Source organism: Mustela lutreola, chromosome 1, assembly GCF_030435805.1.
Source record: "Mustela lutreola isolate mMusLut2 chromosome 1, mMusLut2.pri, whole genome shotgun sequence".
Taxonomy (NCBI): domain Eukaryota; kingdom Metazoa; phylum Chordata; class Mammalia; order Carnivora; family Mustelidae; genus Mustela; species Mustela lutreola.
The window spans coordinates 161,477,349-161,501,017 of NC_081290.1; the positions used below are offsets into that span (position 1 = coordinate 161,477,349).

At 41.7% G+C, this 23,669-nt stretch overlaps 1 protein-coding gene across 3 annotated transcripts in view; it reads right to left on the reverse strand.

The window, feature by feature from the left end:
* The window catches only part of DOCK5 (dedicator of cytokinesis 5), a 212,618-nt gene that overhangs the window by 144,864 nt on the left and 44,085 nt on the right, over positions 1-23,669 (reverse strand). For all 3 annotated transcript variants that reach the window (XM_059177750.1, XM_059177759.1, XM_059177769.1), the window contains exon 2: positions 6,690-6,773. In XM_059177750.1, coding sequence (XP_059033733.1) covers positions 6,690-6,773 — 84 coding nt within the window. The remainder of the gene's footprint in view (positions 1-6,689; positions 6,774-23,669) is intronic.

The window sequence follows — 23,669 nt, forward strand, 5'->3', positions numbered from 1 at the left end:
GTAGCAGGGAGCTGACAAGCAGTACTTAAGGTAAAGGTCAAACAGATGTGGGAAGTGACCGGCACACTCAACAAAATGCCACACGGCCTCATTTGCTTTCCAGGCTGGTGCCAGAATGTTCGCACGCAGTCCTTATCATAAAATCCAAGCTGTTGGGCTTGCTGCCATTGATGTTTGCGAAAGGCAGTTGTTTTTATAACTAGAAAATGGTGAGGCTATGGATTCTGAATTACAATAAACTTTCAACAATCCTGACTAATGGGGTAACAAAAGTAAATGAAAGTTACAAACACATCAAAAGCCGTATCTCAGCTTATACCCAGTAAAACTTTATACATGCTGTTTAGAAATGATTTTTTAAACATTAGTTCTGATTTCTTTGTCGTCTATGACCATTGGGTACGGCTGACCAAAGAGAGAAGGCAAAGAAAAGCAATACGATCAAGGAATGTCAAGGCTACCGGGTAGGGTAGCTGTTCTACAGGACCATAGGATGTTACAACCTATCTTGTTGACTCAGACATTCTGAAAGAGTTCAGTAAGACCCTACTTTGTCAGATGGTCCAATACAGGTCCAATGAGCACATCTCAGAGAGATGATTAAGCCTCTGCATGAAACAAGTTCAAAAGCACTCTCTTCTTTTCCATGCTTCTGTTAAACAAAGTTTTGTCAACCATGGACAAAATCCAGGGCCAGGTAACTCTACCTATCTGCCATAAGACCTCCCACTATACTTGCTCACCGGGAAAAAAAAAAGGGGGGGGGGCTGCTTTATAAAGATTCGAGATAAGTACAGCTCAAGTCATAATCCTTATTAATTTCCTTTATTATCAGGGAATGGATTTCTTGATTAAGGTGCATTTTAAAATCAGACTCGTTCTATATAGAAGAAATCACATGAGTATACTAGGAACCTCCTGTATATACACAAATGCTTCTTTTTATTTCAACTTTTCAAGATTACGTGTTTCATCTGGTTCTAACATAATCATTTGTGCTATCCTTTGGGTCCTTACATATTACACTAAAACTGTACAAAGCTTTATGCTGTGCCTGCTTCTGTAGAGCTTGGAACGCCTTTGAGACATTATCTCATTTTGTTATGGCCAACTGTATTATGCTTACCCCCAGAAATCACTGTTAATACCATCCACCCTCTCTCTTGAGCTTGTGAGTAGTTCATGGAGCTGAAAGCGAGTTAACCAATGGATGGGAATCAAACGCAAGAAACCAGTACCCATTGGCGGAACAGCAGACCCTGGGCATTAAATTACTTATGACTGGAATCTGGTTAATCACAGGAGACGTGAGCTTAATGAAAGAAGGAATGCTGTAACCTTATTTTTCAGAGCACTTTCATTTAATCACTTTCAGTTCAAAAAGTAACCCAATTTTAGAAGCAATGACCATGACACAAAACAAGTTTAAGTGTCCTGCCCAGGACAGTTACCCTTGACAGGGCCAAAACCATCTGAGCTGAAGTAGTCCTTCTGCCTTATCCCTCCACTCCCTGTGCAATCACTCATGTCTTCTTCTGGGCCTGGTAATACCAGCCCTTTTGCCTCCTGGCACTTTTAAGCATCTGAATTGTTTTGTTTACTTACTTTGGTCACTTGTTTTTGTCTAGCCCTCACTTGAATAAAAACCTTATAAGAACAGGAACCTTGCTGTTTCATCACTCAGGTGACCTCAGTGCCTAGAACATCTCTTGGGCTCAATAAATGTACCTGGCACATATTAAGAGCAGAATACTTGTTCAGCAAGTGTTTTTGAATGAATAAATGATCACAACTGGAATCTCCAGATAGCAGTGATTTTTCAGTCATGCCCATGGATCTGGGGTAGGAAAGAACATTCTAGATGGAGAACACCTGTCTCATGACCAAATCCCTTGTCTGGTTAAAGAAGCAAGGACATGGAAAGAAAAAAAAAAAAAAAAAAAAAGAATGAACGAACGAACAAACGAGCTAGTGAGCAGCAAAAACATGGCAATGACCACAGGCTGGCTAGGGCCAAAGATGGAGAAAGGAGAGGACACTTGCTTCAGTCCTTGAGGACTTTTGTTCCCTGAAAAAGTCTCTGAAGGAAAATAATTCTCAAGCGCCTACAAAAGATGAGCAGCATCTAGCTTCTCAGTCAATTCTACCTCCCTACCCCTCTTTTTAGTAACAAATGAAGCTCGGGGGCAAGGCGACAGAAAGACATGTGTGATAAGTGATAGCAGCTTACTCATTTGGTCTATTTTGGAGGCAAAACTCAAGCAATCGGTAGTTCTGCAGTTCCCCAAGAGGTTAACCATAAAAGCTACTATATGACCCAGCAATTCCATTTCTAGGAACATACCCAAGAGAAAAGAAAACATATGTCTACACAGAAACTTACACATCAATGTTTATGGCAGCATTACTCAGAATAGGTTAAAAGTGTAAACAATCCAAATGTCCATCAACTGATGAATGGATAAATAAAATGTGATATAAGCATACAACAGATTTTATTCAGCTGCAAAAAGATAGGAAGTACTGAAACATGCTATAAGGATGATGAACCTGAAAACACTACAGTAAGTAGAAGAAGCTAGTCACAAAGGACCACATATTATATGATCCCATTTACATGAAATGTCTAGACTCGGCAAATCTATAGAGACAGAAATTAGGTTGGTGGTTGCTCCAGGCCGGGGGATAATGACCACCAAATGGGTACAGGGTTTCTTTCTGGGATAATGAAAATGTTCTGAAAGTAGAAAGTGATGATGATTGCCCAACTCTGTGAATGGCGTACTTTGTAAATAACCATTGAATTGTACACTTTAAATGGGTAAATTGCATGGTATTTGAAATAGATCTCAATGAAGCTGTTATTAAAAACAAAAGCAAAAAACCTCATGCAATAACCAAATCCTTCTGTAGTCTGCAAAGGACAAGGAAATGTTGGCGCCTCCTGTATTTCCCTCATGGAAGGAGAATAGCTCTGCCTATAATATCTGGGGCTTTATGGAGATGGCCCCCTACCCTTTTTACTCTTCACACTAGCCTGCCTTGCAACGGGCTTGCCTTGGTCTCGTATTTGATCTTCAACCATCTAGCAGACTTCTGCAGAACACCCCCTCTACGCCAGGTGCTACGCTAGACACCGACCCTGAAATGAAAGGGGAGCGTGCTTTGCCTTCAAGGGGCTACCACTTTCGTAATTATTCATTCGACCACAGGGCAGGAAACAGCAAAAGGAAGAGTTCTAAGTGGTATTCTGTGGTGGGTTGTGGGCAGAAGAAAATTTTCCATATCTGGGCTCCAGAAAGGTAGACTCCTGTCCACACCGGAAAAAGCACACATGGGTCTGGTATGAGAATATCGCAAAGGTGGGGCGGAGCAGAGCGTGCGGTGGGGAGCCCAGGAGCCAAATCCGACAGGAAGCTGGAAGACCCAAAATCCCTCATGCCATGAAATAGTGCCAGCATTAGCCTTAAATTCCATCTGGCAGTACTTTGGGTGTTTCCATTCTGTTTATTTTTATTTTTTTAAAGGAAAGAGGAGATGGGGGAAGAGGGAGAGAACTCAAGTTATTACTCAGCATTTCCACCGCGTTTAATGTTTGCAAAGGACTCCTGCCCTCACTCAGTCCTGCACTGCCTGAAATAATAAAGGAATCTGAGAACCCAGCCAAGAACTCGAAGTACTTAGGAGACAGAAGAACCTATCGCTGCATCTGGCAAGGCAGGCACTGTTAAAAAAAATTAACCCCATAAAATAAGCACTATTTAAAAACTTAATCCAACATAATAATCTCTGTAAAACTGACAGGCCACTTGGTGGTGGCAGATTAACTCTGGAAGCTCATGTTCTAAGTCTGCCCATTCATACCTTGACACATGGCAGTTTTGCTGAATGGGCACGGAAATCCTTTTTTTTTGACATGAAAGGGTCCAGTGGCACACCCAGTATTTTATGGTAGCAATTAATAGGCACACCAGCTTCCTGCTGTCAGGACTAAGAGCACCAGGATCATCATATTCAAGATACAACATCTATCACCTGGCAGGTTTCTGTGTGACTGTCTATCAGCGGCGCCAGCACCGGCAAGCCTACCGCTGTATGAGCTGCGAAACGCTAGGAGCACTGTGGCTTCTGGACTCAAGCTTGAAATGGATGTGCTTGTGCGTCTCTGATTCCATTTATCTTCAACCAAGCTCTGTGACCCCATCAGCTTGCTCCAGAGGAGTGCCACCTTTCAGAATGTTCATTGGTCAACTGGGAGACTACTCAGTTAAGTACAGAGAGGATGCAAATATGAAATGGTCATTGATATGAATCCTATGAGGACAAAGTGCTTCAGTTAGCTATTTCAAAAAATATGTTGGGGTCACATAGAGACCAAAAAAAGAATTTTGAAAATGTATTCAAAAGACATCACCTACTTTATTTCCAGTCAATTCTCCACTCTTCCCTCCCACACTCCACAGTACACTTAGAAAAATTTAACGACCCAACACACACATACACACACATATACGTACACACATACTGAAAATCTAACATGGTAAAGTGGGAATTACGAGGTCAAGATCTGAAAAAGACCAAAACCCAGAAAGATGAGACCAGCATGTGAGGCTTGTTTCTTGTTGGGGCACCTGCCAAATTTAAAAAAAAGTGTCCTGAATGGCTGAGCAGCATTTCTGATGGCCTCATGGATCCAGGAGAATCACTGGATTGCCACTGAGTTGGCTGTAATTTCAGAGAAAGTAGACTAAGGAAAAATCATTACTACAGACAAAGATAATGGTAGGAGATTTAGTAAACAGTAATTAAAAGTTCAAACTGCTTAATATAACAATTCTAAAGTTAAACTTGTATGTACCTAAAAACAGGTCTGAGAATATATAAAGCAAAAAACTGACATCAGTGTAAATCATTGCTGATGTAGACTGCAAGCACGGTGGAAGAGTTAATGGTTCTCACAGGGACGGAAAATGCAGAAAAACGTGTTTCGGGGGGAAAAAAAAGACGGAGAAATCAGAACCTGATTGTCATCTATAGAACTCTCACCCCATGATCTTAATACACATTCTTTTCAAGCCCATATAGAAAAGGTACAGAAATCAAACGTAAACCTTTCACCTGTACAATGCAAAAATGTGGGCCCACAGATAGGCTAAATAGAATGGAATAATTTTTTTAAGACTTTATTTATTTATTTGACAGAGAGAGAGAGATCACAAGTAGCAGAGAAGCAGGCTCTCCGCTGAGCAGAGAGCCCGATGTGGGGCTCGATCCCAAGACCCTGAGATCATGACCTAAGCCAAAGGCAGAGGCTTAACCCTTTGAGCTACCCAGGTGCCCCTAGAGTGGATTAATTTGGCTCCTGACAAAGAGGTATGACCAGTAAGTTTTGAGGGGACTATGGCTTCAATAAGCAAAGGAGTCCTGAGTTGAGACGACAGTGGATTGTCCCTTGTGCCTCAGAGACTTAGGGACTGTATGGAATTGCTGTTGGGCTGGACCTGAGATGGTGAGGATGAAAACAGAAAAGACCATAGAGTGGGAAGGGTCCACACAGCACCCCCTTGCTTCTCCCTTCCCCTGGAGCTGCAGGATTGTACTTTGATTTGTGTGGAAGGGAGAAGCAAACCCCTGCCCTCTGCCTAAAAATAAAGGGAGGCAGCAGGAGTAACAGACTCTTCTGTGCAATTGGGCAGAATGACTTAGCTTTTCTATGGCCAAACGCTGCTTCCTGTGCCCCACCCCCCTCTCCTGCCCCGCGGCTTCACAACCCTTCTTCCCCATCCTAGGAATCCACATTAGGTTCTTGGTGACCACCTCTGCCATTCCACCATCACCAGCACTTACTGGGATGAAGGGGAGTGCAGATCCTGAAAATCTAGAGACCCTGATTCTGACAAGCCTCACTCTATGAGGAAAGTCTGCCTAGTGTCCCACCTCATTCCTGCCTCTATCTTCAGAGAGAATAAATGGGCCCTCAAAATTGGTCTTTGCTTTGACCTTCAACTTTAGTGGCCTGGGTCCGTGTCTGTTGTACTCAGGGATTTGACATGTGGATGCATGGAGGAGTCCAGCTAGGAATCTGAGAGCTTGAGTTGGAGCTAAAACTTGGGGTGGGGTGGAATGTGGCAGGGGGAGCGGGGGACACAACGCATGCCTCTCAGACCATTGGGAATCCTGTGTACTACCCTGCAGTCCACTAATAGGTTAACCAGAACCACCTCCCTGGCCCGAGCTCGTTGCAAGAATACACTTAGTGGGCTTTACTGGATCGGCTGTAGCCCTGACCTAATTCTGTGAAAGAATCTCAGACCTCTAAGTCTCTCCTTCATTTCTCCCCCAATCTGGCAACATTTAGTGCTGAGTAGAAAAAGCCACTTAATCAGCATTGCTCCTTGGCACGACAGCCAATCTGGTGTCCCACATGGCTCGTCCCAAGCCAGCCCTGCGGCGGACCCTTCGGCATCCCATGCTTGGGCTTCAACAACTTGTATACTTTGAGTTTCGGGCGTCTGGGCACCTCTCCATTCAACAGGCTGTTCTGAAATCGCCCTCGGTACGAAACTGTATAACCTAAAGTCCTACCTCAGGAAGTAAAGCATGTTGATGTTTGCTCTAAGTGCCTCATTAATAAGTAACTCCCACTGTTTTTCCCCTTCCCCGACTGGCAGAAGGCCATCCAGACTTACCCTCATACATCTCCAGGATGTGAACCGTGTCTCCAATCTGCAAGGAGAGCTCCACATCTTGAGAGGCGTTGTAGTTATAGATCGCTGGAAAGGAGAATACAGGGGGGAAATGGTGTCAGTGGTGGGTAAAATACGAGACACTGAGCAGCACATGCGGTGGCTCATGAATTACTTATTTAACATACAACCGTCTGTCTCGTACTTCCGTGTGAATCACCCACTGCAAAGCAGAGAACCCTCCTCAACCCCCATGACTGGCATGTCCCAGTCACTCTTCCACCCGACAAAAACTGGCTGGTTGCCTACAGCATATGGTGTTAGAGACCAGTGGTGGCGACAAAACACAGATGTGGGACCTTCCAGGGCTTCTTAATGATCTCGGAGGAGGAGGAGGATAGTCAACGTAAAATATTACAGAGACAACTAAATTTAAATCGTGGCAAGAGTTATGAAAGAAAAAAAAAAAAAAACAGGCAAGGGGCGCCTGGGTGGCTCAGTCGTTAAGTGTCTGCCTTTGGCTCAGCTCATGATCTCAGAGTCCTCGGATCGAGCCCCACATTGGGCTCCACACTCAGTGGGGAGTCTGCTCCAGGGTTCTCTCTCTCACTCTGCCCCTCCCCCTTCTCATGCTCTTGCTCGCACTCACTCTCTCTAACATAAATAAATAAATCTTTAAAAAAGAAAAAGAAAGAAAAACAGGCTATAATGAGAATATGCTGTGGGGTTCTTTAGGTCGGTCCCCTTGTTCATCAGACAACAGCCAGCCTACAACACCACTGAGGTTATGATCTCTAAGACACAGAATAAGCCATCTCCTCGCTTCCCTGACACAGTAACTGGGAGTCAAAAGGCACTGTGGGTCCCATCTACCTGGGAGGAACAGAATGACATGGTGCCCTGCAGACATGGCTGCCTTGTCCCAGTTCCAGGCATCCCGGGGACCTGGATGGCCCCAGCACCTCCTCATCAAGGTCACCTCAATCACCACATTCTTAAGACTGGCAGAGACTGGGACAGATTATGAAAAACAAGCTTAGTTTTATAATTCAAAAAGACAACCTAATTTTATTTATCTAGTTATTTATTTATTTATTTTTAAAGATTTTCCTTATTAATTTGACAGAGAGACAAGAGAGAGAGAGAACGCAAGCAGGGGTAGTGGGAGAGGGAGAAGCAGGCTTCCTACTGAGCAGGGAGGCCAATACTGGATTCGATCCCAGGACCCTGGGATCATGACCTGATCTGAAGGCAGACACTTAATGACTTAGCCACCCAGGCGCCCCAACAACCCAATTTTAAGACGGGTAAGAGCTCTGAAGAGACATTTTACCAAGAATCATAAGCTGGCTAAGACACATGAAAAGATACTCATCATCATTAGTCATCAGGGAAATGCAAATTAAAACCACAATGAGGTAACACTTCACACCCGCTAGAAGGGCTATAGTTTCAAAAAGGCAGACAACCAGTAAGAATGTGGAGACTGAAACCCTCAGACATCATGAGCAGAAATGTAAAATGGCCTGGTCTCTTCAGAAAATAGGTGGATGATTACTTAGAAAGCTAAACGTAAGTTACCACTGTGGCCCAGCAATGACATTCCCAGTTATCTACGAAGAGAAATAAAAACTCGTCTACGCAGCAAGTTTATGTGAATGCTCACAACTGCTGAAGTAGGCAGAAACACAATCCCCCAGAAGAGAGCCACATCAAATTTCTAGAACCTGTGTGTGGCCGAACATTTGAGTATGTGAAGGATCTTCAGAGGAAGACCTTTTTCTGGCTTACCAGCGTGGGCCCTGAAGGCAAACCCATGTATCTTGGTGAGAGAGGGTCAGTGGGAGTTTGGGGAGATGTACAGAAGAGAAGGCAACGTGGAGATGAAGGAAAGGGCTGCATCAGGGACTGGCATTACCACCAGAGGAGGCAACAAGGAATGGGAGCCTCTAGAAGGAATACGGACCAGCAACACCTTCCCCTTAGACTTCTGGTCTTCAGACCGTGAAAGCATACATTTCTATTGTTTTTAAGCCACCAACTTCGCAGGAATTTGTCACAACCGTCAAAGGAAACAAATATAGCCAACATTTGTATTTGCAATAGCCAAAAAGTGGAAACAATTCATCAACTGACGAATGAATAGATATGTGAACTAGGGTATATCGGTATGATGGAACACCACTCAACAACAGAAGGGAATGAAATACGGACGCGTGCTACAACACAGGGGAACATCAAAGGCATTATGCTAAATGACAGCCCTATGCGAAATGCCTATTTTAGGCTCCCATTTATTTGCAATGTCAAGAACAGGCAAATCTATCAGACCTGGTCCCACCAATTATTGGTTGCCTGGGCAGGGAAGAGGAGGCAAGAGCGACAGAACACAGCAGGCACGAGTGAGGTTTTCAGGAAGGTGGAAAGATCCTCTAACTGGATTGAGGGGATGGTTACACAACTCTGTGAATTTACTAACATCCATTGAACTATATATTTCAAAGGGTGAATTTTATAGTACATAGTGTTCAATAAAGCTGTTTTTTTTTAAAGTAGGTCTAGTTGTTACCCTCACTTTTAATTAGGGACCTGCATCCTTTCGGGAAGAAAGAACCACCTCAGAGATTCACTTCTGGCCATTCTCCTGAGGATTCAAGGAACCGAGACATTCCCCATCTCTGCAGCTCTAACGAGCACATGAGGGTCGTCATTCAATCCATCTGCCAGATCCCACAAGGGTCACTAAAAAATGGAAAAAAGGTATGCCCGCACTGTGAACTGTGGGTACTCACTGCTCTTTCTGAAACCTGCAATGCACCCTCTGTCTGCCACCTGAGCAGGGAGGCTTTTCCTTACCTCACAGTCTATCTGTGAATGGGAGGAGCACACCTCTAGCAAATCTTTTATCAAGTGGCCTCTCTTTCTGGAGAGACTCACCCAAAGAGTGTTCTTCTGTAGTCCTGGCACAGAAGCCTGGACAAATTATGCTGAAATTAATTTACTACTGAGCTTTTAGATTAGACTGAATTCAGAACAAGGTTGGGCTAATGAAGTGGGTTCGGAGAAACTACCTCTTCATGGGCCACGGGCCATTGGCTGTTAGTCCACAGAAGTTCTCCTTCATCTGAGAGTCAGGTCACTCAATGGTTTTGCCCATGGAAGTATATGTCTGGTTTTCCATAGAAAACATACATCTCATAGCCTTGACTCTCCCTAGTCCCCATTCAGACTCCCACGGAACCTGTCTGTTCCTTCCAGAGGCCCTGCTCACAGATGGAAACAGGAAGTAATGAGGTTGCTGTGTCACAATGTGTTGTGTAATGACCAAGGTCTATCTCTTCCTCATTCTTGTCATCAGGAAAGTAGGCAGACACTCTCACAGGCAGCACCTAGCACAAACACCTACAAAGGACTGTTGTACACACACACACACACATACCATAAACCATAACTCCTAGATTCCTAAATCCTCCTGGCCTTAATTATCTCCCTGAGCCTCCATCATTGGCCAAATTCTGCCCTCTGCTCCAGTCAAGACTCTAACAGTTTCCCCTAAATTCCGTGCTCAAACCACGGTTTATCCCTACTTGGAACAACAGTTCATCTTCTGCTACATAACCACCCGAAGCTCACATTCACAATTCCGTTCGACAAGCAACCACTGACTCCCTATCACCCTGCATGAATCTGTTTCTTCTGACATCTGACGTCTTCTCCTTCCAACACAGTTTGGGTTGTTAATCTCAGATAATCTTGGTTTTCATCTGCCCCAATCAGAAGGCAAACTCCTCACGCATGTGGCTCTGGCCGCACACTATTTATGTGTCTTCCACATTGCCAGGCATTGGATTAGACCCAAAGAACATGCTCAAGACACAACGATGACTTTTACAGAATCGACCAATCGATTCAGTCCTTCAGCGCTTCTTCCCCAAACCTTAAGACGCTTCTGTCTTCCTGAGAAGCAACAGCTGTGGTCCCCTAGCCCTCATGAAAGAGATATCAAAATCACTTCTCCCACCACTTTTTGTTTATTACACAAGAGAGAATCTGCTTTTTCAACCCAAGCTTTCAGAGGGATTCCCATGGGAGGCGCAACCCTTAAATGGCTTTCACTGGTGTAAAGTCACCAGGTAGAGGACATTCACCAGTTTCATGTCTTCAGGCAGAAGTACCAACAAGATTTCCAATCACTCAGAGTTGTCATTTTTTCGTTCCAACGATGCACTTTGAACCTTGCCCTCCCTCTCCCACTCCCAGTACCCCTCATTTCCATTGTATTTTATGTTTTCCCTTCCATATGTAATACAGTAACTCTAAGAAGTGTGTGCCACACACCACAGTATTTATTTATTTATTTTTAAAAGATTATTTATTTATTTATTTGACAGAGAGAGAGATGACAAGCAGGCAGAGAGGAAGGCAGAGAGGGAGGAGGAAGCAGGCTCCCTGCCCAGCAGAGAGCCCGACGTGGGGCTCAATCCCAGGACCCTGAGACCATGACCTGAGCCTAAGGCAGCGGCTTAACCCACTGAGCCACCCAGGGGCCCCACCACAGTATTTAATAAGGAAACAGATTCAGAAGGGGTAAACACCTTGCCCCAAGTAATTCAGCTTTATAAGCAGCAAGGCTGTTCCTAATGCTGGTGATGATGCCTTCGTCGTATTTTATAAGGCTGCTCCCAAATGGTGAAGGAACAGCCTGGAAACAAAGAGAGGAGCCTCAGAGATTCTCAGTATGATGTCTGCCTTAGATTTCTCTCATAAAACGGAAATCCGACTTCCAAACACAAGCGTTATTATACGAAGCAGTGACTGGTAATCACGTTGTCCACTAGTCTGGAGCTATCTGGAAAACAGGCATACAACTAGCTTTCAGTGGACAGTGCTTTCTTCCTGGAATGTGAGTAATTATTGCAAAGAAAGACAGATAAAGGGAAAATAAGGGAAACACTGAGGGTTAAACAAAACACTATTGAAGACTCAACTATACCACTTACAAACACATGATCTTGAATGAGTTCTCAGTCTGAGCCTCGGTTCCCCATCTGTAAACTAGGCATCAGATCAGATGACTCTAAGGGTCCCTGTGGCTCCAACAGCCTCTGATTCATGAGGTGATGATAAGAAGCAGGAGAAACAAGTTGTGCTGTTTTGAACTAGCAGGCCCACCACAATCTCTTGTTTTGTCTGAGGAAATTAAACAAGAACAGGGAGTTGCTGAATATAAATTGCCTTGTTGGCTGCTATGTGTAAGGTTGGGAAAGACGAATTGCTGGAATTTTTCCCCAAGCAGCTTACTGTTTATATCATGAAAGTGTAATTTTGCAGAGCTAAGTAGACAAGACAGTATGTCTGCAAATCTAAAACAGTTTGCATTTTACCAAATCTTTGATTTGGCCTTTTCTTTTAAACGAGGCTTCTATGAGAGAGGTAAAAAGAAGGTTAGGGTCTTAAGATCATGCAGTAAGAAAACAAAAGAATACACGAACAGGCCCCAAAACAAGAATCAGTTTCTAGAGTGAAAAGTCTATGCATTACTAGCATTTCATCTTCCTAATAAATTAGGTTCTTTCATGAATCCTCAAATTACACCCCCTGAAGAATAAGTCAGACATGACTTTTCCTATTAGTCATTTGGTAGACTCCACAAAAGAAAAATCCAGCAAACACAGACCAATGTTCCAATTTGAATTGTTTACTATACAGAATATTAAAAAATGGCCAAACTTCATCTTTTTCAGTATTATCTTGATCTACCTACTTTCGACCATTAGAACTACAAAAACAAAAAAGATTCCACCTTTGATCTTTGCCCCAGACTTAATGCAGTACGTCCCCAAGGGCCAAATGGACTTTTCTTTCTTTTGCTCTTTAATTCCAGTCTACTCTAAGGATCAGAGAATAGACTCAACAGCAGGTCTGACCCCAAGAAGTGTAAATCTATGGCTTTACACTAATCATTCTTTTGTCTTTTTTTTTTTTTTTAAGGATTTTATTTTATTTATTTATTTGACAGATCACAAGTAGGCAGAGAGGCCAGCGGGGAGAGAAGAGGAAGCAGGCCGAGCAGAGAGCCTGATGTGGGGCTCAATCCCAGGACCATGAGATCATGACCTGAGCTGAAGGCAGAGGCTTTAACCCACTGAGCTACCCAGGCACCCCTACACTGATCATTCTATCTAGGTTCCAAACTCATCTTTTTAGGATGAGATGACCATGCTGGCACTTCTCTACTCAGAAACATCCCAGCCAGGGACAACCAAGTAAGGACAGCAGCTTACATTTCTCCCCCATAGTACTCCAAGAACAAGGCTCTTACAGGATCCTTAACTTCATTCTCCAGACTACTAAGGAGATGAGTGAATTTATCAACCAATTTTTTGGTGATGCTTTAAGAAATATCTGTTTTAAGGATTATATCTCTTTGTAGACGAAACTAGTAAATACCCTTAACAGGAGAGATATTTCACAGATATTTCAACTATAGTTTACAGACTGTCTCACTGTTACCACATGATTTCTAGACACCACCTCATTTAAACTCATATGAAATTAAGTTTACCTGGAATGTCTAAAGAGGAAAAGCTGAAAAAAGGCAAGTCACAATTATAGGGGGAACTTTATATTCTACAAATATGTGGAGCTTTCTCCCACAGCTTCCCCACCTAAAAAGTGGAGGCAACAGTACATTCTTCATAAGGTTTTGTGAAGCCCGAAGAGGAGAAGGTATGCAGAATCCCTAGGACCATGACCAACACTTGGTAGACGCTGAAAAAATGGCAGTCATTTTCCCTTTCTCGCCCAGTCCAGCTCCCCTACTTTGAAAATGGTGGCACCCATGTCCTCGAAGATGGACATGTGCCCCCTTACCAATAAGCCAGTGAAAGTCATGCAATGAAGTCTGGAAATCAGGAAGGCGTGCAGAGAAGCAGAACAAGCTAGCCCTGCAGTCCTTCCAGGGTAAAGGTTGCCGGGCAATTCAGTACAGGTGTCCCTAAGGACAGCAAAACCACTATACAACAGGCAGTTGAGAACAGAGCTCCCCTGAGAAGAAGCATGAGAGTGAGGGAATATTTTAATATTTTAACCATTTTCTTGCCATCCCTTCTAAGAACCAAGGTTTATATTCAGAATACCAAAGATGCTTCAATCATGTACTCACTGTAGTACTCTCTACCTGGGTACAACATTAAAACACATTCCAATATTACTCATACCTTCAGTTTGGTTTTTTTTGTTTTTGTTTTTTTTTTTAAAGATTTATTTATTTATTTATTTAACAGACAGAGATCACAGGTAGACGGAGAGTCAGGCAGAGAGAGAGGAAGGGAAGCAGGCTCCCCACTGAGCAGAGAGCCCGATGCGAGGATCGATCCCAGGACCCCGAGATCATGACCTGAGCCGAAGGCAGAGGCTTTAACCCACTGAGCCACCCAGGTGCCCCCCCCCGCCTTCAGTTCTATTAGCTTCTATTTGTTTCCACTGATCTCTTTATTGTTAAGAAAAAGTAAAAGAGAAAAAAATCTGAGGGCAATTAAGGCAGAGTTTTAATGATGAAGTAAAAACAAAACACAAACCTGGCCTACTACTAAGCCTAGAACACCTTCCCCCAACAAAATAAGGTATGAATCAGGTTCTTCTTGGTATGCTTTCTTACTAAATACAAACTAAACAGAACTGAGATAAAAAATGATCAGATCTAAGATTGCGTCCAGTTTACTGCATCTAATTTATGGACAGAAATCACAGCTGAGAAATAGAGAATCTGAAGATAAAAGCCACGGCTTACTGCAGAATCTAGAACCGCCCTGAAACGATAGGCAAAAATGTGAGTATTTTCTCCACACATACATGGATTAGAGACCAAACACAGTTCACTGAGAAGAAGAAATGGTCCCAACCAGGCTGTGAAACTCATCACTTTGAAAACATCAGTCTGAAAACGAGAATATAAGAGCAGCGGGTTGGGACCCGGGCTTACATCTCAGCAGGGTGTGTCCCAGGACAAGCTTCACTGGTCGCCTTCCCACCACAGATCACATCCAGGAGGGTCTGAGAACTGAACCCTGGCGCCTTCCATCTTATATCCATCACAGTCACATCTTGCTGCCAGCACAGCGAGAAGACAGAATGTGTGTGTATGTGGCCAGGAGGAGAGGGGAATGAGAAGAGCAAACAGCTGGGAAGAAGCTGAAGAAATCTGGGAAACCATTTGGTCCAATCTCCTTGTTTCATACATGAGAAATTGTAAGCCGTGCACGTGTGTGTGTGTGTGTGTGTGTGTGTGTGTGTGTAGCTGAAAAGTGACATGAAGGTGAAACCTACTTACAGTCAGGCCACTGAAGATCCTTCCCACAGCTTGGCCAGGAAAACTACCATCCCAGACTCTCACAGTCATTTAATCATCAGGCTTCAATGTCCTCATCAATAAAATGACATTTGTGAATGGGTATTTTACCTGCCTCTTAGGGTTGTTATAAGAATAAAATGAGGGGCGTCTGGGTGGTTTAGCCCAGTAAGCCTCCAATTCTAGATTTCAGCTCAAGTCCTGATCTCAGGGTCGTAAGATCAAGCCCTGCAAGACTCCTAGGTGGCATTTGCCTTTGAGAGGCTGGCATTGAGTCCTGCATCTGGCTCCCTGCTCAGCAGGGAGCCTGCTTCTCCCTCTCCTCCTCACTTGTGCTCTCTCTCACTATCTCTGTCACTATCTGTCTCTCTCTTTCTCAAATAAATACTTTTTTTAAAAAAAAATTCTTTCCCTCTCTCTATGCCCTGCCATTGCCTGTGCACACACTCTCTAAAATAAATAGAAGAATAAAAAAATAATAAACTGAAAAGAAATATAAAAGTGAGTAATTTTTAGTGATATCTTTAGAACCAAGGTATTTCAGCATAGAAGACACAAATAAAAAAAAAAAAATCTGGGCTAAGGTATGTGAATTGGAAATATTATTATGAATTTGGAATTATTTTCCTAAAAATATATATTTTATATATGTTTTTCACTTCCACTGTGACTATACTGGACTAGGGAACATATCAGGGATTAAATGAACTCTCTCGTCTTGAAAAATAGGCAAAATGGGACTAATGATTTTCAGGCACCAAACAGCATGCAGTGCAGGAGAGGGATGCCTGAGAGGATGGAAACAGATGAGGTAAGTCTACAACTGCCTCTGGTTACTTCTTGAAAAGTCAGATCTCCAGTCAAAAGTAGAGGGAGGAGAAACACAAACAGCACCTGGTAGTCACCCTAAGATGAGGAAACAGAGTTGAAAATTCCAGGAGGTCCAGGTGGCCAAGATACGCAGGACAAAGAATCAGAAAGGAGTGTCCCCCCGAGTCTACAGCTGCGTACTGCTCAGTCCATGCATGCAAAGAAAATACCCAAGGTCAAAGAAAAGAACCACTAGAAAGGAACAGAAAGAACAATTTCCACACCTCACACAGGGCTGGGAACCGTTCATGTTTTCCACAACCAGCATGGAGAAGCCTTGCACGATGTGGCCACTACTCTGAGTACGGGAAAAGCAGAGCCTCGGTTGTGCAACCCAGCTGGCCCATAGGTACAGGCTGTGCTGGTCCAGCCTGACCAAGATCAAATGCAAACATGGAGAGAATAGGTGTCCTCATAACTTAACTGCATCCCAGAACAAGATCCAAACTCCCAACAAAATAAGATTTACAATGTCCAACCTCCAGTTCAAGATTTAGCAGGCATGCAAAGGATCCAAAATATCATCCAGGAAAAAAATGAAACAACAGAAAAAGACCTAGAAATGACAAAGATCAAGCAATAAAATTCAACTCAGGTAACTAAAGGAGTCAAATCATACAAGGTGTATTCTTTGACTACAATGGAATTGAACTAAAAATCAGTAATAGACATTTTAAAAATCCCAAAGTATTTGAAACTGAGCAACATACTGCTTACCAGCCCAAGGACCATTCAAAAATCAATGTAACTGGGACGCCTGGGTGGCTCAGTGGGTTAAGCCTCTGCCTCCGGCCTGGGTCATAATCTCAGGGTCCTGAGATCAAGCCCCGCATCGGGCTCTCAGCTCGGTGGGGAGCCTGCTTCCCCCTCTCCCTCTGCCTCTGCCTATTTGTGATCTCTCTCCCTCTGTCAAATAAATAAATATATTTTTAAAAAATCAATGTAGCCTACCACATTAAGAAGGAAAAAATATGATCATCTGTATAGATGCAGAAAGGCATTTGATAAAATTTGATATCCCTGCATGGTTTAAAAAGAAAAAACTGTCAGCAAATTAGAAATATCTTCATCTGATAAAAAAGCATACATGATACACCGACAGCTAACATCATATCAAACTGTCAAATATTAAGCGTGCTTCCCTAATACCGGAACAAGGTGAAGACATTGGACATCTGCTCTCATCATTCCTATTCCACATTTTAATGGTGGTTCTAGCTAGTATAATAAGGCAAGAAAAAGAAATAAAAAGTTTACTAATTGGAAAGGATGACATAGAAAATAACGTGATCATCTACACAAAAGAGTTACCAGAACAACAAATGAGTTTAGGTGGTGTCAGGACCCAATTTTTGTCAATATACAGAAATCCTTTGTATTGTTGTATACTATAACCAGGAAACTAAAACTGGGTTATGATGTAATGTGCATTTCTTCCCACAGATTCTCAGGGAAATAGCTTGAAAACCAGTGCTCCAGAGAAACTCTTACACAAATGTACAAAGAAACAGGTACAAGAATGTGCACAGAAGCAGCGTCTGTAGCAGCAAAAACTGGAACCATTCAATGTCCACTGAAAGGAAAATGGAGAAATTAATTATGGTATATTCAAACAGACAGTACAGCAAAGAAAATGAATGCATGCAAATCCGCACACATACCATGAATAAAATGTTGAGCAAATAAAAAAGAATCACTGGAGAAATATACACAAGATGACGCTTTTCAGAAAATTCAGAACCTTGCAAAACTAAATGATTTAGGCTTTTAAAATATGCACGTGTATATGGTAAAACATAGGGGCAAAACTGGAAATAAAACACACAAATTTCAGAATATTTTTATATCCAAGCTAGGACTGGAGTGGGGGACTATGGATATGTGGCTAATATTCAGAGAACCTTTTTTTGCAACTCATTGGATGGTGAAATACAGGAGAGTGTATTACTTTTCTCTTTATACTCTTCACAAGTGATGCAACTATTCTTTTATGTATTCAGTATTTAATTCAAACAAAGAACATCAACTAGACAGACAGATCTACACCTACATATATATAGGGGGCGTATTCATAAGGACAAAAAAAACCCTCTTTTTTTTTTTTAAACGATTTTATTTATTTATTTGACACAGAGAGAGAGATCACAAGTAGGCAGAGAGTCAAGCAGAGAGAAAGAGGGGGGAAGCAGGCTCCCCCTGAGCAGAGAGCCTGAAGCGGAGCTCTATCCTAGGATCATGACTGAGCCACCCAGGCGCCCCCCAAAAAATAAAAAATACCTCTTTTACATAACTCATTACAGGGTAACATATACCTTCATAAATATCATTCCAGTGGTTCACAAATGTTAGCTTGCAGCAAAGTCACCTGGAGGGATTGTTAAAACACAGACTGCTGGGCCTTACATCTAGAGTTTCTGATTCAGCAGGTCAGGCTTGAGAATTTGCATTTGCACCTGTTCCCTAGGTCGCACTGAGGCTGCTGGTTCAAGCCAACACTTCAGGACCTCCCCCCTCTCTTTTTCTCACTCTCTAAAATAAATTTTAAAAATCCTTTTTAAAAAGACCCAATTATTTGGAGTCAATTCAATGCAAAGATACGGAAAATCTTTCCATCTCGTTTCTTCCTGCAGTATGAAAAGAGGCGATTACATTATTTCTCTGATTTAATTTTAGAACAAAAGAAAAATATAAATTTTGGGTTGTATTTCACTATAATCATTTTACATTTTAAAAAATTCACCCAACTTCCACTTTCTTTTCATATACATTTGAGCATAATCAGAAGTAGAGTAGATAAGTTTTACCAACTCAACATGCCTTTCAAGTTATTGCCAGAGCATTAAAATTTTAGGCATGCATATTCATAAAAAAATATTGCTCATAAAATATAACAACCTAAGCTACCTTACAATGCAATCTAAATGTTAATAGCAAAATAACATTTTTCCAGCCAGAAAGCTAGGCTTCTTAGGTTTTTGGCATTTAAAAATAGAAATCACTCTAAAGCTAGTTGGAAAAATGTATTTCCTGGTCTTCCACATTAGCAAGTTATAACTTATTTCAAAATAATCTGCTCCAACGTAAAGTGTTACAGTTCTAACTTCTGCTTCTATGCTGTGAACTACAGAGGACAAAAATCATGTAGCATCAAAAGGCAACATGAGCTGCACATATGACATAATCACACCCACTTCACTCCCCACTCACAACCCCAACCTACTCCCTGCCTCATTTGAAATTTTTTATTATATCACAGCATACTATAGGTAAGAAGAAAACACAAAGACCAGTCTATTTCAGTTAGATGACTAGAGACTTCATTCTCTGAGTCATGCAGGCTTGACACCTGCAGAGCATCTTAGACCTGATGCTCCCCATCTCCACTCCTCCTGTGTTTGTCTTTGTTCATCATCTAGAACTCAGGTTACTACCCTCGGGTCTTTGCTGATTGCCCAGCTCTCAGTGCTCCTCAGGTATGCAACAGGACAATCAATGACAACTACATCCCAGGACTGTTGTGGAGATTAAATAGTATTCCTACAATACTTGCATAGGAAGAACTAGCTATTACTGGCCCTACAACACTATGCTGCATAATCATGCCACTCTAACACTTTTCTAACAAGACACTCAAAAATCTTCCCATAGTTCTCTATTTTTTACTGATGCATATGATTTAAGAATTTTCAAAGCTCATCCCTTCCTGAGTCGTCTTTGGTAACCCTCTTTGCTTGAACAGCCCTCTCTACTTTCTTCCATTCCACCACATCCCAGCCATAAAGTAAATTTACAAAAGCTCAACTACAAACTCACTGGGATTATCCCCACCTTTGATGGTGTTACCACTTGAGGGATTGCAATGCTCCAACTATTCCACAGTTTAGAGTTTGCTGTGTGGTTTGACCTGCCCAGGTCCCTCCTGGGTCTCTGTAAAAAGAGGAGACTCGCATCAGGCATGGCCCCATGTGCCCATAGGTTTCTTGACACCTGTCTTCTTGAAGAGGTGATAAAAGAGGCCCCAGGTATCTGTGTCTCTACTTATCTAAATTACAACAGCTTCTTCCCCTCATTGAATCTCCTCAAAAGAGATCTAAGAGTATTCAGGATAGCATCCTTTAGTCAAGCCCTGTCTGTACACCACTGTACAGTCTTTTTTTTTTTTTTTTCTCCTTACCCACACTAGGCTGTGATACTGTCAAAAAAGTTCCTCTGGGGCTGGGGGTTGGGTTGGGAATGTAAGTGTGGAGTGACGTGAGTGTGATTATGTGGTATGTGAAATGTGCCAAGTATAGGGGATATGGATGGCATCACTCCCTTAACAAATAGGGCTGATTCCAGGTTTTCTCTATCTTGGTAGTTCTTTGGATCTTTCAAGAAATTTCAGAAAGAATAGAGTTGGTCACCTAAGCTTACAGCTATTTTTCCCCTTTCAATTCTCTGTCATTTAATGGAAAGCTTAACAATATTTTTTGTTATAAACATTGGAATCTATTTGTCATCTTATGCTTTCTATTTCCTGTAAAATATTCTTGTTTGGTTTGTTTTGTTTATATCTTGCTCTGTGGATTCTGGTTTCCTTTTTCCCCTTCTGGTTATAAGAGAGGCTTTATTTGTAGTTGTCAAAAACTGGAAACAATCCAAATGTCCTTCAATAAGAGAATAAGTAAACAAGGTGTGGTACATCTATACACTGGAATTCTACTCAGCAATCAAAAGGAACAACCACTGACACAATATGAATGAATCCCAAATGCATTATATGAAGTGAAAGAAACTATACTCAACAGAAGACATTTACACTGTCTGATTCCATTTACACAGTATTCTGGGAAAGACTAAACTATAGAGGAGTCAGGCCAGTCAGTACTGGCTAAAGGGATGGAAGGGAGCTGACCAGAAAGGAGCACAGGAAAAAGTTGGTGGGTAATAGAAGTATTTCACATTTTTATTGGGGTGGTAGTTGCACAAATGAATTAATTTGTCAAACTTCACAGACCTATGTGGTTTAAAAAAAAAAAAAGTGAGTTTTACTGTATGCAAATTATACCTTGCTTTTTAAAAATTTTAATTGAAAAGCACAGAAAGTTTGACTGATTCTTTTGCCACTTCAAAAAACTCTTGAATTTATCTTATCAGTATCTTTAATTAGACATTAATCAACTGATGTAAGAAAAACACTTCTATATCCTCAGATCTACACTACTTCTTAGTTTTTCTTCTCATAAATTGGCAGCTTCATTATGTAATATTATAGTTAACTGATTATTTTTTATCTGTTTTTAGAAAAAGTACTGTTCCATGCTCTTTTGCACCTATATTTAAACTAATTAGTTGCTTGTGTATAGGCTTGTCTAATTGGTTTCTGGTTCACTGCTGATTTCCTACTAACCTTTTTATAGCATTACTTCATGATTTTTGCATTGTTCAGGTTTATCTTTAGGTTGCCTAGAGTAAATTTCTACCATTGTCTGAATGCTTGTATCTATCCCTCACCCCCCAAATTCATATGTTGAAATCCTGACCCTAAAGGCAGTCCTTTGAAAGTGATTAAGTCTTGAGAGTGAAGCCCTCATGAAGAGGATTACTATCTTGTAAATGAGATCCCACAGAGCTCCCTAGCCAGTTCTACTATAGGAGAACATGACCAGGAAGGCCCTCATCTGACCATGTTGGTGCCCTATCTTAAACTTCCAGCCTCCAGAACTGTGAGCAGTAAATTTCTGCTATTTATAAGCAGCGTGTGGTATTTCATTACAGCTGCCCAAATGGACTAAGACAATCAGTCCCCTAATAATTCATTTAATCTGAGCATACATGTACAACTCTTTCTTGGCTCTTCTATCTGTGAATTACTGTTGCCTTCAAGTTCAACTGACTTTAGAATTTTTGAGTCAAACAACCTTTGTTCAAAAGATTAAAGTACACAAAGAAGACCCAAGTAAACAGAAACATAGCAAGTTCCTGTAAGAAAGGTAGTAATATTAGGTCTCAACAAAGATCTCAATGCTCTAAATACAAGGTATCCTAAATTAAATTCCAACTAAAACTGCAATGGAATCTTAAGGATTTTGATACAGAAATGATAATGAAATGCATCTAGAAGAATGTATGAAAAAATCAAAGATATTTTGGAAAATGAAGAATTAACAAAAAGGAAACTTGCCCCCAATACTTTTTTTTTTTTAAAAAGCTATAATGATGAAACTAAGGTGGTTACTTAGAATAGACAGATCAGTCAGCAAAATTTTTGAAATCCAGAAATAGGCACAAATATGGGAAAGTGAAAATTGGCAATTTAAGCTATTGATAGGGTAGAAATTATTTAATAAATGTTGCCAAAATAAGCACCTTCCTGGGTAGAGAAAAGATAAGTTTGATGTGCACTCATAACATATATGAAAACAAATTTTAAATGGATTAGAGACTTAATAAAATAAAAATCATAAAAGTACTAAAAGAAAAATACAGAGCAATGTATTTGTAACTCTGGAAAAAGGAAAGCCTTTCTTAGTTGATGGCCAGGTCAGATAGCAAAAAAGACCGCAAATTTGGTCAGAAAAAAAGGCAAGCTCCCAAAGAACAAAAGACCATAATGACATGAAAAATGAATCACAAACAGGGAAAAAAATTACAATATGCTGGTATGATCATATCAATAAAAGCAGGAAAAGCTTTTGATAAAATCCAGTAACCATCTGATTTATAGTAAGAAAGGTACTTTGATTTATAGTAAGAAATATGTATATTTGGTCTTCATTCTGTTTGTGACAAAGAGCACCCAAAACCTTGGAATTTCTTGGGTGATAAGAGTATTAAAAGCATCTTTCATTCAATTACTGGACTTTTAAAAAGATTTTATATATTTATTTGACAGAGAGGGAGAGATCACAAGCAGGCAGAGGGGAAACAGGCTCCCTGCTAAGCAGAGAGCCCGATGCAGGGCTCGATCTCAGGACTCCTGAGATCATGACCTGAGCTGAAGGCAGAGGCTTAACCCACTGAGTCACCCAGGCACCCCTCAATTACTGGTTGACCTTCACTTCTAACAAAGGGCTCCTGAAACCCTCACAATTTCTGGGTGATAGAAGTGCCATTTGTTCCAGTGAGGCAACTCTGGATGGGCCCCTGGATAAGGGCTGGTCACTGGAAAGACACGTCATGATTAGAAGCTTGGCATTTTCAGTCCCAACCCCCCCATTGTCTTGAGAAGCGAGAAGGGCTAAAAATGGAATTAATCACAGATCAAGGCCACTGGGTAAGTCCTCCATTAAACTCCCAAAGAACTGAGTTTAGAGAGCTTCCAGGTTGGTGAACATGTGAACACAACCCTCCCTACATACCTTGCTTTATGCATCTCTTCCGCCTAGCTGTACCTGAGTTACATCACTTTATAATAAATAGGTAATGCAATAAGTAACATGTTTCACTGATTTCCATGAGCCACTCTAACAAGTTAAACCCAAAGAAGAGGTCACAAGAACTTCTGATTTATATCCAGTCAGTCAGAAGGACAGGTAACAGCCCGGACTTGTGACGGGCATTCTAAGTTGGAGGGGGTCACTGGAATCTCAGATCTGTAGCAGGACCATAAGAAACACAAGTAATAGCTTGAAACTGGTGCCTGAAAGTTTGGGGGGGAAGTTTTATAGGGCTGAGCCCTTAAACTATAGAATCTGACTCCATCTCCAGGAAGACAGTATCAGACTGAGTTGAATTGTAGGACACCCAACTGGTACCCAAAGCACTGGTTGCTGTTTCCCTAC